The 16,789-nt window shown below is 42.4% G+C and overlaps 2 protein-coding genes across 2 annotated transcripts; both read left to right on the forward strand.

Annotated features, from left to right (window-relative positions):
* Positions 1 to 218: 218 nt before the first annotated feature.
* On the forward strand, positions 219 to 2,097 carry LOC135936217 (protein yellow-like). Its single transcript, XM_065478959.1, has 5 exons — positions 219 to 313; positions 392 to 725; positions 780 to 1,358; positions 1,483 to 1,636; positions 1,888 to 2,097. The coding sequence occupies exons 2-5, from the start codon at positions 399 to 401 to the stop codon at positions 1,923 to 1,925; spliced, it is 1,098 nt and encodes a 365-aa protein (XP_065335031.1). The 5' UTR covers positions 219 to 313; positions 392 to 398; the 3' UTR covers positions 1,926 to 2,097.
* A 3,237-nt stretch (positions 2,098 to 5,334) lies between these two features.
* LOC135937634 (protein yellow-like) lies at positions 5,335 to 6,976 on the forward strand. The gene is made up of 5 exons (XM_065480797.1): positions 5,335 to 5,360; positions 5,421 to 5,748; positions 5,826 to 6,401; positions 6,513 to 6,633; positions 6,778 to 6,976. The coding sequence occupies exons 2-5, from the start codon at positions 5,428 to 5,430 to the stop codon at positions 6,813 to 6,815; spliced, it is 1,056 nt and encodes a 351-aa protein (XP_065336869.1). The 5' UTR covers positions 5,335 to 5,360; positions 5,421 to 5,427; the 3' UTR covers positions 6,816 to 6,976.
* Positions 6,977 to 16,789: the final 9,813 nt, after the last annotated feature.

Genomic DNA, 16,789 nt, shown 5'->3' on the forward strand with positions numbered 1-16,789 from the left:
GACGCACGTGCCATCCATCCTTTTTTTTAATTTTCAGCAATTTTATGAAAATATTTAATAAAATTATTCGCAGCTGCAAATATATTCTTAAAATCATTCTCGTTGCATCGAATATTTAAGATTCACTCAAAATGGCGAATTAGGCAAATTAAGGAAATTGCTGCTTGGCAACAGCAACCACTATCTCGCAGTTTGACTCGTTGCCCTTGACACGAAATCGCTTGCCCTTTCCTTTGCGGATCTTCTCTGATATAAAAAGGCGCGCTCTTGAATTATATGATCAGTCTAAAACAGCAGCGGACCATCCCTTCTGGTAAGAAATTTGGTTTGCTCTTCATTTCTTTATCTCGTGGCTGTCTTTTACTAACGCTTTCGTTCCTTTTGTCTATAGTTTAAACATGACTCCGTTTTTCACCGCCATTTTCTTGCTCGCCGGCCTTTCATCCCTGGCCACCGCCGGCGCCAACTTCACTCAGATTTTCGAGTGGAAAGAATTGGACTTCGAGTGGCCGTCGGAGGAAAGCAGAGCACAGGCCTTGGAAGATGGAAATTACATACCTGAGAATATTGAACCTCGTTACATGGCTGTGTACGGAACAAGAATCTTCCTGAGCCTGCATAAATCTCAAGGCACTCCGGCCACTCTGGTGTCTGTGCCGACGAGCAGCGCGTCCTCTGCAACCCCTAAACTCACCCCATTCCCATCGTGGGACATGCATCTCAATGTAAGTAGCAAATTCGAAATTACCATTTGCGCAACTCGATTTATCATTTTGAAGGAGTCTGGAAACTGCGACAAGATCGACCGGGCAGTAGGGCTTCAAGTGGACTCGGTCGGCAGGCTGTGGGTGCTCGATTGGGGAAACTCCTACTTCAATTGCAGTTCAAATCTATGGATTTTCAACTTAAACAACAACGAAACGGAACTCGTTCATCGATTTTCTTTTGACGGCAAGTTGCACGACTTGGTGCTCGACGAAACGTCAAACGGAACCTTCGCCTACGTCGCGCGCTGGAGTGATTCCCACATTGTTGTGTTTAGTTTGGAAAGAAATCAATCTTGGATTGTTGACACGCCAGATGTCGAGGTTTTGTCCATCGCCCTGTCTCCTAAGGACCAGGAACCGAGACAGCTCTACCTTGGCGAATTGTTCAACAATGAATTGTATTCAATCAGTGTCGCCGCACTTCGGAACGGAACTCGAACTGCAGAACCGGAACTAATTGGAAACTGGACTGGAACACCATATAGAATGGTGATGGACAACCACGGGACCCTGTACGCCGCCTTTATGGATCAGAATTTCATTTCCTCTTGGAATACTTCCCAGCCATTTAAGGAGCAACGTTTTCATGAGGTATGAAATAATATCTTATTTGCGATCAGAATAATTAATTGCCTTGCATCTCACTCTTTTTAATAATTCCTATATTAATTTCAATAAATTTTGATTATTAAGTTTGTTCATTGTTTTGTTTTAGGTTTCTGGACTCAAATCTTCTTGGCCCTTTACTTTTGCCTTGGACCAAAATGGATCTTTTTGGAAGGCAGTGGTTGATGACCAAAGAACGCCAAGACTCAGGCTTTTGACGGCTCCTGTTGGTGCAAAATCGTACATCTACGAGGACTCACCAGGTGCGTTTACTCTAGGCTTTAAATTGGGAAATTGGTTACTTCTTCCCTCCGAATAATTTCACATAATTTAACTTTTAAAGTTTTCATTTTAGAAGGGGATGAATTAGTTAGGGGCTGCTTTGGTTATAGTTAATTTGTTATCTTTCTCACCCTGAAACAATCTCGAGAATTGATCAAGATTAAACCAATCTTTGAACCCTTAATTAAATATAACACGTTAGTTATTTTTATGATTTTTCCCCTTTATTTAGAATGCGCCATTCCGTGTCAGAAGGATGTTACTGCCTAAGGTTGGGAGAGTACCTTTGCAAGGTAGGATGGAAGGGCGAAAACTGTGACCAACTCTGGGATTACACCTTCCTGCCTGACTTACATGCAAAGCTCTCTGCGACCTCGAAAACGATTGTAGACTCGAGTAGTGGTTTTAGTTTGGACATTATAAATGATTTTCTGGGAAATTACTTGCGAATTTTAATTTTAACCAAAAACCTGAGCATTGCAAAGTGGTTCAAGTCGAGCAACTCTTTCAGCAGCTTTTAAATTATTGTGTTAATAAATAAATACATTCAAGGTCGTTACTAAAAGGTCGCAACCTGCGCAGCATTCGCGTTGAGTCAGTTGCATTGCTTACACATAATGGTATAAAAATGTATAAAGTAGAAAATTCAGAGTCCATCATACAAATTTCTAATTTATTAGTGCAGCGAATTCTATTCTCTTATTTGCAGATTCAGGACAACTTACCACTTTTTTTCAACTGTCACGAGACTAAAGCAACTAAAACATTAAAAAATGCTGGTGCGACAAGGACGTAAATGTTGAACCAACTTAAATTGGAAAAGAAACAAAAAACAGATACCTTTGATAAAATTCGGATCGACGAATTACACTCGCAGAACTCTTTGGGGGTGTTGTACAAAAATAAATTCTCGCGCCTGCCTCAGTGCCTCATCGACACGAAACTGAATTCGTTCTGGCCGCTCGTCTACCTAGAGAACATGGAGAGGCAGGTGTTCCTTATTTTTGGAGAAATTCCTGGCGGCACGAGTGGCTGCTGAGAGTCTCCGCACGCTGCCGCCCCACCCCCAAGTGAACCCCAGGCCAGCCACGGGGAGCTGAGCAACCAACAGCAGTTCGGAGGCGTCGACGGCCACGACATAACCATAAAAGGGGCACAACACAAACAAAAGGCACGATGCAGGTTAAAAAATCCAGAAATCACCAAATTTGATGGTCTTTTTTGTTAATATTTTCTAGAAAAAACTGGTTACATGAAAAAATTAATTTTCGAAATTACAAAACCATACACACACACGCACAGACGCAAGCTGTACATTTGGCGTTGACGCTAATCTGAGTCCAACAGGAAATTTGGTTAAAATTCATGTGGCCTAAAAGGAAGTGCTTTTTTCCCTTTTTTCGACTTAAAACTATTTTTTTAACAAATTGATTTATTTCATGGCGATTTAGAGTGTCGTAAGTTTTAACATATTCAATTATATAATTCTTATAACGAGACGAATAAATATTACATAAAATACGCGGTCTAATTGTTCAATTGGGCTAACAGGTAGATATGCAGTTACTTTATTAATCTTGTTTTTTATTTAAATTGTTAATTTCAGCCAAAATTAGACAAAAATAACTAAGCAAGCGTATGAGGGAATGTTTGGGGGTTGATTGCGGGCTGAATTGAACATGTGTTTGCCTTTTTCGCATTGCAATGACGATTCCATTCAGATTTGGGGGAATTGTGAAAGCTTTCCGACTCGATTCTTGCAGATTTGCACCTTTAATTTCTAGCATTTCTGGACTAATTGTAAAGGATGCGTTTCAATAAAATATCTTGGCGTGGTACAGTAACTCGAGCTGGTCATTTCTTCGACTGGGCTTCGAACAATGAGGCCCTTGAGCCCATTGGATATGATAATGGGACTCGAGTTTTCGCTATTAGGGGTTGGTCATGTCAAAAGAGATGAACTGGCCGAATTAAATCAACAATTTTGTTAAAATTAAAAGTTCTTTGACGAAGATTCCATCGAAAAATCCCACTTGATCATCGCTTTGACTGTCTCGGTCGTTGTCATTGTGATTTTATGTTGCATTATTCTGTGGTTGGCTCTACGGGTGAAAGGATTGAAGAAAACCACCAACCGGATGAAGAATGAAAACCAGGAAATGTCTGTTTTTCCTCCTGATAACGTAGTCGAACGCGATGAGCAGTTGGACGATGATAATTATTACGACGACGTCGCTCCTCCCGTTGCCTCCACTTCTTGCCAAGTCGATTTTGGGAGCGCCAGACCTTATTCTGACTCGCATATTTACGCAGAAGTCAATCCATCGCCTCCAGGCTCACAACTTTATCTGAAACTCCGGGACTAGCCCCGCCACTATAGCTTTTCTAATAAAAATTATATTTATATTTCCCTCATTACATAAATATTATTATAATCAGTATATTATCTTATTTATTTAAAATAAACGTGTGCAAGAATACTAACAATTCTGAAATGGTTTTAATTTTCAGCCCAACTACAGTAATTGAATAAAAACATCAGCGGAAGTAGCTTTATAATTTTTTGTTTATTCGAAGTTTTACCACCAACTGATTGTGAGTGGCATAACGTTAATTTTAACACCATTTTTTCCTCGTATGAATTCAAGGATAAATTTTTACACTATTTAGGTTTATAAATTTGTTTGGTTCTTTATGGAACCTCCAGGAGGGAGTGCAATGGAGTCCACTCTTGCTTCTGGCCAATAATATGCCGGGATTGAGTCACGTGACTGCTCGAACAGCGTGTACTTCTCTTTTCTGGAAGAAAATGAAACTTTTTGCGTAGATTTTTGGGGGTGGCGAAAGAACCTAACACACGAACAATTTTATCACACAAGGTCAACCAATATTAGATAGTTTTTGACTGTGCGGCTAGTAGGAACTGAGATATGAATTTTTAAAGGTTAAAAAACGCGGTTTGTGACAGTACAAAAGTGTGTTTTTTTTTCTTTTTAACATTCCTAATTTTTATAATTTATTTAAAAAGATATCGGAATTGTGGTTTTCACTCGCATAAGCAAAAATCTGGACGTGGAGTGGATTCTTATCAATATTTGTCACTCTCTCAGAAGGACGACAAAGCTCTCGTGATCGTGACCTTTGCCATTTTCCCGTCCGGCAATGACGCAAAACTTAAATTACGCTCGCCCAAAAAGAGAAGTAATGAAAATTAAAAGCACGTGACGTCAGTAGAGAGATTTTGATTGTCAGTCGGGGGTTTTAATCACACGTATCCGTCATGATTAGTTGATTATTCGCCGTCGATGAAATATTTGATGAAAATGGGATTGTTTTACGTGTTGATGCCACTAAAAATAAAAAAGACCATTTTTAATTTATTTACTGCACTCGCTCTGCCTTTGAATTTTTTTTTAGGTTCATATGGCTTTCGTTATTGAATTGTTTATTGCATTAGAGATGGAGAAGAGAGGTCAAGATCAAAGTGCCAAAAAGTAGCCTTTCCGGCCTCTTGTGCGATACTTAATTTTCTTGCGTTGCGTAACAAACTTGCTATGGCCATAGCAACCTCGACCATTATCTTCGCAGTTTGACTCGTCGCCCTTGAGACGAAATCGTTAGCCCTTTGCGGATCTTCTCTGATATAAAAAGGCGCGCTCTTGAATAATGCGATCAGTCTAAAACAGCAGCGGGCCATCTCTTCTGGTAACAAATTCCATTTTCTCATCTACATTTTATTAACGTTTTCGTTCCTTTTGTCTACAGTTTAAACATGACTCCGTTTTACGTCGCCATTTTCATTCTCGGCCTTTCATCGCGGGCCACCGCCGCTAACTTCACACAGGTCTTCGAATGGAAAGAATTGGACTACGAGTGGCCCTCCGAGGCCAGCAGGACAAAGGCCTTGAAGGACAACACTTACAACCCAGCGCAAATTTATCCTCGCTACATGGCTGTCCACGGAACAAGAATTTTCCTCAGCCTTGAGAAAAATGACGGCGCCCCGGCGAGTCTGGTGTCTTTGCCGACGAGCAGCGCGTCCTCCGCACCCCCGAAGCTCACCCCTTTCCCTTCGTTGGACATTCATCTTAATGTAAGGGGAATCTGTCGTATGCGATTTTTCAGCTTATTGAATCACTTTTGCAAACAACTCGATTGATCATTTTGCAGGAGTCGGAAAAATGCGACAAGATCAACCGGGCAGAAGGGCTGCAAGTGGACTCGGTTGGAAGGCTGTGGCTGCTCGATTGGGGAAACTCCTTTTTCAATTGCAGCGCCAAACTGTGGATTTTCAACTTGAACAACAACGAAACCGAACTGATTCATCGATTTTCCTTCACTGGCAAGATGCACGACTTGGTGATCGACGAAACTGCCAACGGAACCTTCGCCTACATCGCGCGCTGGAGTGTTGTCAACATTGTCGTGTTTAGTTTGGAGAGAAATGAATCTTGGATCGTGGAAACGCCCGGAGTCGAGGTTTTGTCCATCGCCATGTCACCAAAGGAGGAACGGAAAAAGCTCTACATCGGCCAGTCTTCCAAGGAAGAATTGTATTCGATTAGCGTCGCCGCACTCCGCAACGGAACTCGAACTGCAAATCCGGAATTCATCGGAAAATGGACTGAAACACCATTTAGAATGCTGGTGGACAACCACGGGACCTTGCTTGCCGCCAGTTTGTGGGAGAATTTCATTTACTCTTGGAATACTTCCCAGCCATTTAAGGAGCAACGTTTTTATGAGGTATGAAATAATATTTTATTTGCCATCAGAATAATTAACTGCATATTTCACTGTTTTATTATTAATTTTAATAAATTTCGATTGTTAAGTTGGTGCATTGCTTTGTTTTAGGTGGCTGAACTGGATTATATTTGGCCATTTTCTTTTGCCTTGGACCAAAACGGAACTCTTTGGTTGACAGAGTTTGACAAGGCAAAAACGCCAAGATTCAGAATTTTTAAGGAATCGCAAGGTAAATTTCCTCCACGCTATGAATTGGGAAATTTGTTACTTATCATTGAACATAATTTTTTCGCTCGCCCTGAAATTTTCTCGTAAATCAATCAATTTAAAACACATCACGTTATTTAAATTAATCAATGTTCTATAATTTCAGAATGCTCCGGTTCGTGTCCAAAGAGTGGTACTGCCTAAGGTCGGGAGTGTCCCTTTGCAAGGTTGGATGGAAGCGACCCACCCTGGCTGCGTCCACGGACCTGCGACCAACCCTTTGAGTGCACCTGCAACCTCGAAAACAATTGTAGACTCGAGTAGTGATTTTAGTTGGCAAATTAAATATGTTTTTAGGGAAATTACTTACGAATTTTAATGTTAACCAAAAACCTGAGCAGCTTTTAATTTATTGTGTTTATAAACAAATACACTCGACCTGCCTCAAAGGTTATGCTACCGAAATTTTAAAAATCCACAAGCACAGGAGAATTTAAACGGACTTTACTTTGAACTAGGAAATTTTAAAGTTTTCCCTTCATAAACCAATGAGCCAAAAAGCAGCCTGTGTCGAGAGGAACTCGATTTAATGCTTCCATGAAATCTTGACAGCAAAAAACACCAGAAATGTTGACAATGTATGCAACCGGCACGACGAAAGCGCCGTGCAAATTGCATAACAAGGGGGAATATACAGCGCCATTGATTTTAGCTTGTCTATCAATTAATTAATTAATTTTTAAAGAAATTAAGATTTACAATTAAGATGCAATTTTTATTGCAGGTTTTTTTAAATTTCAAGCTCTGTCTTTCCTAGAAAATTGTCAGCAAATTGCCAATTTTTTGGCAGAACGTGCCTGATTCAGGTTTGCATTCTTCCCATTTTCAGGGTCAGCCACGCAATGATAAGTCTGCAAAAGGATCAGGAACGGGAGAGAGATGGAACTTTGTGGGCGGGGCTGCGGACTCAAGTTGATAAAGAGGACTCCGAGTAGATTCTGCACTTGTCCAGTTTTTAAAGAGGGAGCAGAAGAAGATTTGCAACGAAGGGATGATTCTGTGATTTCCTGCTCTTCTGAGGTCTCGTCAAGGGATGTCAAATCTGAAATCGAAGCAATCGGAAAATTAAGTAAGAGCTCTGAATTTTTGACAAATATAATATCTTTTAATTTTGAGGACGGAAAACATTACAATAACGAAGCTAAAGGAACTGAATGACTAGAGTTTATCTTTATTTTCTCGTATTTGATATTTTAAAATTAGGACATATTTAAATTAATAGTATCATATTCACCTGTGGATGTGCTGAATAAATTCGATTTTGCGCCGACCGCAGCCTTGAGTAGTTTGTGCGTAGTAGATTGATCTCATCTCTCCGTCATCCACAAAATTCCGTTCGCGTCCGATGCAAAAGTAAATGGCCAAGTAGAACCAAGTCTTCCGTTCTAAATGAGTGCAGGGATTTGATAAACTGTCGGGAATATATTTAATTTATTTTTTTACTTTGAAATATCCACGAGAATAGGACATTTTTACCTTTCAAACCACATGCATCGGAAATTTGAAAAAGCCACAGAGATAAATCTAGATAAAAGAATTTGACCGACATTTTCCTGAACCAGGAAACTTTCGGGTGTTCCCAAGAGCCAAAAAGTAACTCGATTAAGCAAACAAATGTTCTGCTCACCGCTTTTTATCCAGACGAGACGGATGTGCGGCACTTGTCGCGCTCGTCGGCGTCGGCGATTGCCGCTCCGCATCCGCACTCTCGCCTCTGCGCTCGCGGTTTTTGATAACAGCGTTGTGTGCTTTCCATTTCCACCGCAATCGCTTAATTATGCGCCAAGTGAGGGGCATTTTAACCAGCGCGTTATTTAATTTTGCTAAAATTCAATTAGTTTACTTTTCACTCGTCAAAAAAGAAAAAATAAGCGGTGGAAGAGTGCCGCCAATCTCTCAAGCGTGAACACAAATCTGAATCGTGCTGCGTTCTCTCTTCTGTATAAGAGCTCAACTTTGAAAAACACAACGCGCGTTTTTTCTTAATTATTCTGAAATTTTCTCTAATTGCCAGTGTTAAACCAGAAAAAAATATGTCAGAGTAAAAAGTTCACAATCAGTCGGTTAAAAAGAGTTGTGAACTGATTGGCCACAACTGCTTGATTTTTCAACCGGAAGATGGCGCAATAAATTTCGAGTAGGCTCTATAAATCAAAGCTCGACCACTTCCACCATGTGGCAGCACGCATGTCCCTTTATCCCACTGCTTTTCGAAAATAATACAGAGCAGGATATTCGAGCGCAGATAAAGTGGTGCTGAAAGGATATAGAATGTAATCTCAGCCGCAGAAACATGCGAGTGAAAAGAATGCTAAAAACTGGAAAACAAATAATTAATTGCATATTAATTCTTAAGCAATCCAACCGATGGAAACATATGACTTTTAATCATTCTCATTATTAAATCAGAAATTACAGCGATTAATTAAATAATCATTAGCATTTGCTTCCGCACCGACTGTGACTCAGTCGCGCGGGAGCCCGCGGCCAATGCGAAAAAACGGCCCAATCCCGCTCGGGGAACGATAGCTAGGGTGGCGTGGCGTGGGGTGGCGTGGGGTGGGTAGCGGGCCTCGGCGAGACCTTTCCTGGGAGAAATAAAATTAAAAATGATAATTCTCCTTGGGTTACATTCCAAATTCTTGCTGAAGTTTTAAATTAAAAGCAGGTGAGAGCAATAGAAACTACTCGTTTAGACAGGCCAATGTGTCACGTTGATCAGATAAAAAGAAAAATTATCGTCGAAGCATGACAAGAAATAAAAGTCACCATTTTTATATTCAATTTTAGATTTTTAGGCCTCTAAAACCTAAACAGTTAATTAATATTATTTTTTTCTTAAATCAATTTAATGAGATTTAATGTCTGAACAAGAGCGACACGCGTTCATACTGGCTTATCGCACATTAAATAAGGCACGAGATATATTTTTTTATCGCTGCGTGGCGCACATTTCCTGACCATGCAGATCACTCGCTAACGAAAGAAATAATCAAAATTGTTTGGCTGACGTTTTCAACGATAAAAGGTCATATTTAATTATCATCCGTGCATTTATTTAACGAGAACAAGCGTGTGGGGGCGGCCGATTGCTCCTGAACGGAAAACAAGGAGACGGCGGCGTCGAAAATACCATAAAAAAGGGTGGCTTGGGGTGTAGGGCTCGGAAAGACTTTTCTTTCACGACCTCGTGACTTGGAATCGATCAACCTGTCGAATTCTAACAAAAATTCTAAGCTATGCCCCAGTATGTGTGTGCCGAGGGCGAACAATTCGATAACCAATTTTTCGAATTGTGGCCTAAAATTCTGTCGGCAGACTGGCGACGGGCATGCGTGTGCGGTGGAACAGCAATGATCGCGATCCGGGTCCATTCGCGGAAAAATTAGCGATTTTTTTCAAATTTCTAATCTAATTCTAATTGGAGAAGGTGCAAAAAACGTGTTTTTTAATGTTTAGATTCTATCTTTTCCTTGGATTTTGCTCCAATCGGCTTGTCATTGGTCTCAAATTGTTCCAAGATAAATTCCCCACAGGTTTGGGGCAAAATGGTTTCTCAAATTATTTCTCCAATGCGAGATTTGTGAAAAATTCGACATTTCCTTAATTTAATATTCTTCGCATAAATTCTAAAGACATTCAGATTTTTCAAAAGTGCACTTGGCGAGACGCGCCCCACTGAGGAGCGTCGAACAAAGCCTAAATCACCCGCCTCCGCCCCGTAGAGCCCTGGCTGGGCCCCGAAAATAAAAAAATTGAGTGTCACACAACGCGTTTTTTCGCACTAAAAATTAACAACTCGCCTCCTGTGAAAGGGCGGCGCGAGACGGCTTTGTGGCATTTAAAAAAAATACTTCCGTCGGATCCGCGATTGTCGCTCCGCATCCGCTCACTCGCTTTTCTGCTCGCGTTTCGTCTTGCTACCGATTTTAGATAACATAATACCGTAATTTACAAAGTGGAACAAGATGAGCGCTTTAATTTTCCAAAAATTCTGCCACGCAATACTCGTCAGGTTAAAAAATAATATTTTCATATATTGCGAAGGTAAGCGAAAGGCCTTAATTCTTTATTGGTGACATTTATTTTGCACTGTCCAAGAAAAACAAATACGAGACGGTGGAAGAATTCGTGCTTAAAATCAAATTACTCTCATTATTCGTGAAAAAAATGTGTGACTTTGGTGGGGAAGCTGCGTCGCGGTGGACGAGTGGTCAACTTCCGAGGTGTGAATCGTGACGTCACCTTCTGGCTGTTGGCTCAAATGAATGGTGGCTTATCGGCTCCAAACTCTTTCTGCTTGCGCAGCGAGGAAATTGCTTTCTTTCCAGCGCGCGACAAAAGCTGTGAACTGGTTGGTCACGATTTTTTGAGTTATTTACCGGAAGATGGCGCCACAAATTTCGAGTACGCACTAAAAATCACAGCCTCGAAAAGCTTGACCACTTTTTCCACCATGTGGCAGCACGCGTGTCCCTTCCACGGACCGCTTTTCGAAAATAATTCAGAGCAGGATATTCGAGCGTTGATAAAGTGCCGCTGAAAGGAAATAATTTAATCTCAGCCGCAGAAAAATGCGAGTGAAATTAATGCTGAGAAAACTGGAAAAGAAATAAACTGCAGATAATTCTTTAGCAATCCAATCGATGGACGCAACTGATTTTTAATTATTCTCATTATCTTAGAAATTAGAGAGACCAATATTAAAATGGATAGCATTGACAAGCGCATTGCTCGTGCGTGCCGAATTAAGCGCACGTTCCACCATGACCAGGCAGCGTGGGGGCGGGCGGAGCCGCGGCGTCGAAAAACGGCCCAATCCCGCTCGGGGACCGATCGCCAGGGTGGGGCTCGGCGAGAGAGGGTCGCGTGACCTATTATCCCTCTACCCGTCGATTTACTAGACAATAAAAACCGATTGTCCCCGTTTGCCGAAGGGTAAAAGGCTTGAAAATAATAAAAATACTGATCAAAAATGCCGATCTGCGTAAATTAGAAAAGAGTCATTCGGGCGCCACGCGGCGCCGCGCGGCGCCTTGCCGAACAGCGCCCGTGTGCACTTTGCAGGTTTCCGCGAGTGCAATTAAGTTCGCAACTTCAAAAAAGCCAAAAATAAGCGTCAGCACCGCTAAATATAAGCTTTTTCACAGCTTTAAAGGTCGATTGACCTGAGGAAGGTCGTTGACAGTCGAAGGTGAAATATATCGTCTCCAAGTATGTGCAAATAAGCTCGAAACTGCGGAAAAATAATTAAAATTCGACTTAGGAAAGGGTATCAGGTCGGGGGACCCTGAAAAAGGTCGGTCAGGTATGTCAGGTGAAAGCCCTTCCCAAGACGCGTCTGATGAGTGGTCGTGGTCCACGATGTGATCAACGCACGAATTTTAATAAAAAAAAATCAACTAAAGTGTGTGCGAGCCGGCCGAAAGCACGCTGCGCAGCTCCGCGAGCGAGAAATCCGCGCAAGATGAACACTAACAATCACGGAGAAACCAAAAAGAAGCGAGTAATATCAGTCGTCAGGTAGCGCGACCTGAGGAGAGTCGGTGACGGACGAGGGTGAAAAATCACCACACCAAAACGCGGAAAAAGCATTAAAATTCGGCCTGGGCAAGGATGTCAGGTCGCGGTACCATGAGAATGTCGTTTGGGCATGCCAGGTCGAAGCCTCTATCCGAGACCTGTCAAATGAGGGGTCGTGGTCGACTCTCCGACTGATGGTCGAATTTTAACAAAATTAAAATTACTTTCGTCAACGCAGGCCAACACAAAATTTGACACACGAGTGTGCTAAACCCAAAAACCCGTATAAAATCAATTTTAGTAAAGCCAAAATGCTGTAAATCGAGATTTGGGCTTCTTTCCACTTGCTCGTACTGATCCGATCGCCGAAATCAAAAGAAAATGCCCAGGGGCTCCGCCGCGCCCGTGTGCGCATTTGCGACGGCCAAAACTGCCGGCAGCGCAAAATCCGAATTTTTAAAATTCCGCCTTAATTCGCCTATGGGCCCGGAATTTTTGAAAATCGGTTTGCAGTTACTGTTCATCGATTGAAAGAGTATAGTGTGGTAATCGTGGCCGAAATAATTTTTTTACTAATTAAAACCCTAATTTTAAATTCGCATGCTTTGCTTACGGGAGCTGAGCAAAATTAATTTCGCGCCGCGCGCCAAATCAATTGCGTCCCAGGATTTTGATTCAATCGGGTCGAATTTGGTCTTAAACACTCCCAGATGTTTTAATTGTTGCCGCGCGCCAATAACGGAAGTCTTATCAGGGAGCGTTGATTTTTTTCAGTTTCCACCCTTCGACCCCGAAATGCTCAGGTGCTAATTACGCGAAAATCGAAACCGGGAATGCAGTTGCAGTGCGTTCTACCCTCCTTCGCTTGAGAAAAAGCGGCGCGTTGGTGGGCGCGAACAGAGCCACCGTGAAAAAAAATAATTACTGTCCAAACCACGTTTTTTTTAATTTAAAAATTCGAAATCTCGGTTCGTATGGGACGCACGTTCAAAAATTGAAGTTGGCAAAACTCGCCGTAAAATTCCACGTGTTTTAGGCACATTAGCTAACCCATTCGCCCCCGGCAACACTTTGGAACATGTTGATTTGCGTCAGAGGTTCGATAAGAAACCACAGAAATAATCGAAAAGTCAATCGGTCGCTCGACTCGATTGGAAATAACTCGCAATCTGGCAAACAAAGGAAATTGCGGTCTGATTGCGAGCCTTTGACGCAGGCTGGCCGACTCAAATTCGCTTTTCAAGCCGCCGAGCCGCACCCTAAGGAACAAATCGAACCCAAATTCAGCAAAGAAATACATTTTTTAATATACAGATGATTTAAAACCCCAAAACGCAAGCGAAATACCAATAAAAGTTCGATGCGCCCTTTTGAATATTCAACTTCACCCTATATGGTTTTTGAGCACAGGTGGCAATTCGTTCCAGGGTTTTTACGACCCTGAATGAAAACTCTGCGGGTTTGGGGTCAGTTGCTCCAGATGGCAAACTTTTTGAAAACGTTCAGGTCGTTTTTGTTTAAAATCAGCATTTGGAAAGGCGCAAAGAATGTTTCGCTGGCGGACCGGCGGCGGGTTGCTTCCGGCCGTCGATAAAAAGTTCACTCTCTGCCTTTTTCGCTCTCTCTCCGCAGCCTCTCGATCCTTTCTTTTGTTGGCGGATGCCGGGCTTGGACACCCCTCTGGACGCGGGGTGTGCACCCTCTCCATAATTACGCTTTGCTCTTTCACTTATTTATATTTTCCTGGAGGTGCGGAGGTGTCCCTGACCGCCCTTTTTGGCTTTCAGAGAGTGAAAATTGCCACAAACTTTCCTTTTCCTCTATTTTCCCCACAAACAGACGTACATCCAACTATACAATAATTCTATTTTCCAGCATAAAGGGATTCTCTGTATAAAAAATATATTTTTTTGCCTCTGCAAGTATATGCGTCATAAATTCGCTAGCACAGATAAAGAAACTGCTTTTTACTTTGCACCCGGAAATTTTTCGCTTGATTAATGCGCAAGAGTTGTGTCGATCGACAGTGGCAGGAAAACCACGCTTTTATCTGCCCCAAGAGGCAATATGTGGGTTTTGGTTCGCCTTTAAGAGGTGTCAGCCACGAAATTTTTAAGTCGGGACCGGCTTTGCCGTTATTTAGTCTCGGTGGCGGCTGGCGCGGCTTTGATAGTGCTTTTAAAAACATTTTTCTCCTGCAATTTTTAATTTTTGACCCAATTTCACCGGTGATTGGTAGCTGCCCACGCAACAAAAAATTTCCCAGCTGGCTGAGCCCTCTATAATAATGTTAGCAATGACCAATATACCGTAGTAATTTAAGGTTTTCAATATTTATTTCCAAAAGAAAGGATTTATTTGGTAGTATATATTCTCTTTAGCATTCAGACAGCCTTCTTTTGTTTATTTGCAGCTGATTTTGAGTCAATTATTGCTGAACGGCAAATAAAAATGACGTCACTCCCCCACTCACGTGAAAACCCCCACCACTTTTCCGTGATTCCACGGCTGCTCATTGGAGATCGCCGATTGGTCCCAATTTCCCATTTGATTTAACCCGTAGATTCGTGAGGCGCATGCGTCCGTGTGCTTCTTGCGCTGCACAGCGAGCAGGCAGAAAGGGAAATTTAAGATTATTCCCTTCCTGCCTTCCATTTAATGACCTCAAGTGACCCTTGACCCACTTAGATGCACCGATGGCCAATTCTCTGCCCTCTCCAATTTTTACCCGCAGCGAAAGGGAGCGAGACGGCTGGGCGGCGATTAAATTGTTTCCGTCGGATCAGTGATTGCGTCGCTCCGCATCCGCTCACTCGCCTCTGCTCGCGTTTTCCGTCTTGCTACCGATTTTAGATAACAAATAATAATAATATCCACCGTAATTACGCTACAAAGTAGACCAAGATGGGCTTTTCGCAGCGCGCGTGTATTCACTAAACTTCTGAATTTCCTCTAACTGTTAAGTTTTAACCAATTTTCGAAGGTCTTTTTAGGGCACGAAATGTATGATGAATAAAATATTAATTCAATAAATAAACTCAATTAAATCTCGTACACTCACAATCATTCAGTTAAATCAAGCTGTGAACTTATTGCTCACAACTGTTTCAGTTTTCAACAGGAAGATGGCGTCACAAATTTCGAGTAGGCTCTAAAAATCACAGCTTGTAAAAGCTTGACTCTTTTACCACCATGTGCCAGCACGCATGTCCCTTTATCCCACCGCTTTTCGAAAATAATGCAGAGCAGGATATTCGAGCGTTGATAAAGTGGCGCTGTGAGGAAATAAATTAATCTCAACCGCAGAAACATGCGAGTGAAAAGAATGCTGAGAAAACTGGAAAAGAAATAAACTGCAGATAATTTTTAAGCAATCCAAAGACGGACGCAACTGATTTTTAATTATTCTCATTATCTTAGAAATTCGAGGGACCAATAATAAAATGGATATCATTGACGAGCGCTTTGCTTTTGCGCGCCGAATCGGGCGCACGTTCGACCATGACCCGGCAGCGCGGGGGCTGGGCGGAGTCGCGGCGACGAAAAAAGCCCAATCGCGCTCGGGGATTGATCGCCAGGGAGGGGCGGGTGGCGGGGTTCGGTGAGGGAGGGTCGCGTCACCTTTCATCCCTCTACCCGTCAAATTATCAGTAAATAAAAACCGATTGTCCCCGTTTGCCGATGGGTAAAAGGCTTGAAAATAAAAAAATATCAACGCGTGGGCTCACTTTCAACAATGCACGTCTGAATAAACGGCGTAAATTTGAAAAGAGTCAATCGGGCGCCGCGCGGCGCCACACAACGCTTTGCCATACAGCGCCCGTGTGCTTTTTGCACTTTGAGGTCTCCGAGCGAGTGCAAAATCGCATTGAGGAACTTCAAAAAAGCCAAAAATGAGCGGCAGCACCGCCGAATATAAGCTATTTCACCGCGTAATCTCAACTTTAAGGTCGCTTGACCTGAGGAAGGTCGTTGACAGTCGAGGGTGAAATATATATCGTCTCCAAGTATGTGCAAATAAGTTCAAAACTGCGGAAAAATAATTAAAATTCGACTTAGGAAAGGGTCTCAGCTCAGGGTACCCTGAAAAAGGTTTGTCGGGTGTGTCAGGTGAAAGCCCTCCCCAAGACGCGTCTGATGAGGGGTCGTGGTCCCCGATGTGACGAACGCACGAATTTTAATAAAAAAAAATCAACTAAAGTGTGTGCGAGCCGGCCGAAAAAAGCACGCTGCGCAGCTCCGCGAGCGAGAAATCCGCGTAAGATGAGCACTTTTATTATCACGAAGGAACGGAAAAGTAGCACGTAATAACAGTCGTCAGGTAGCGCAACCTGAGGAGGGTCGGTACACATTTTTGCGACCCCCCATTCGCCCCCGGCAGCCCCAACCCCCGAAATGTGCACGCAAAAAGGCCAAACGTTTTTTATTAACTTAATAAATTTACAAAAGCACCGGCTGCAACTCCAATTTTGGAACATTTACGATTTGCGTCAGAGGTTCGATAAGAAACCACAGAAATAATCGAAAAGTCAATCGCTCGCTCGGCTCGATTGGAAATAACTCGCAATCTGGCAAACAAAGGAAATTGCGGTCTG

This window comes from Cloeon dipterum, chromosome 2, assembly GCF_949628265.1.
Source record: "Cloeon dipterum chromosome 2, ieCloDipt1.1, whole genome shotgun sequence".
NCBI lineage: Eukaryota > Metazoa > Arthropoda > Insecta > Ephemeroptera > Baetidae > Cloeon > Cloeon dipterum.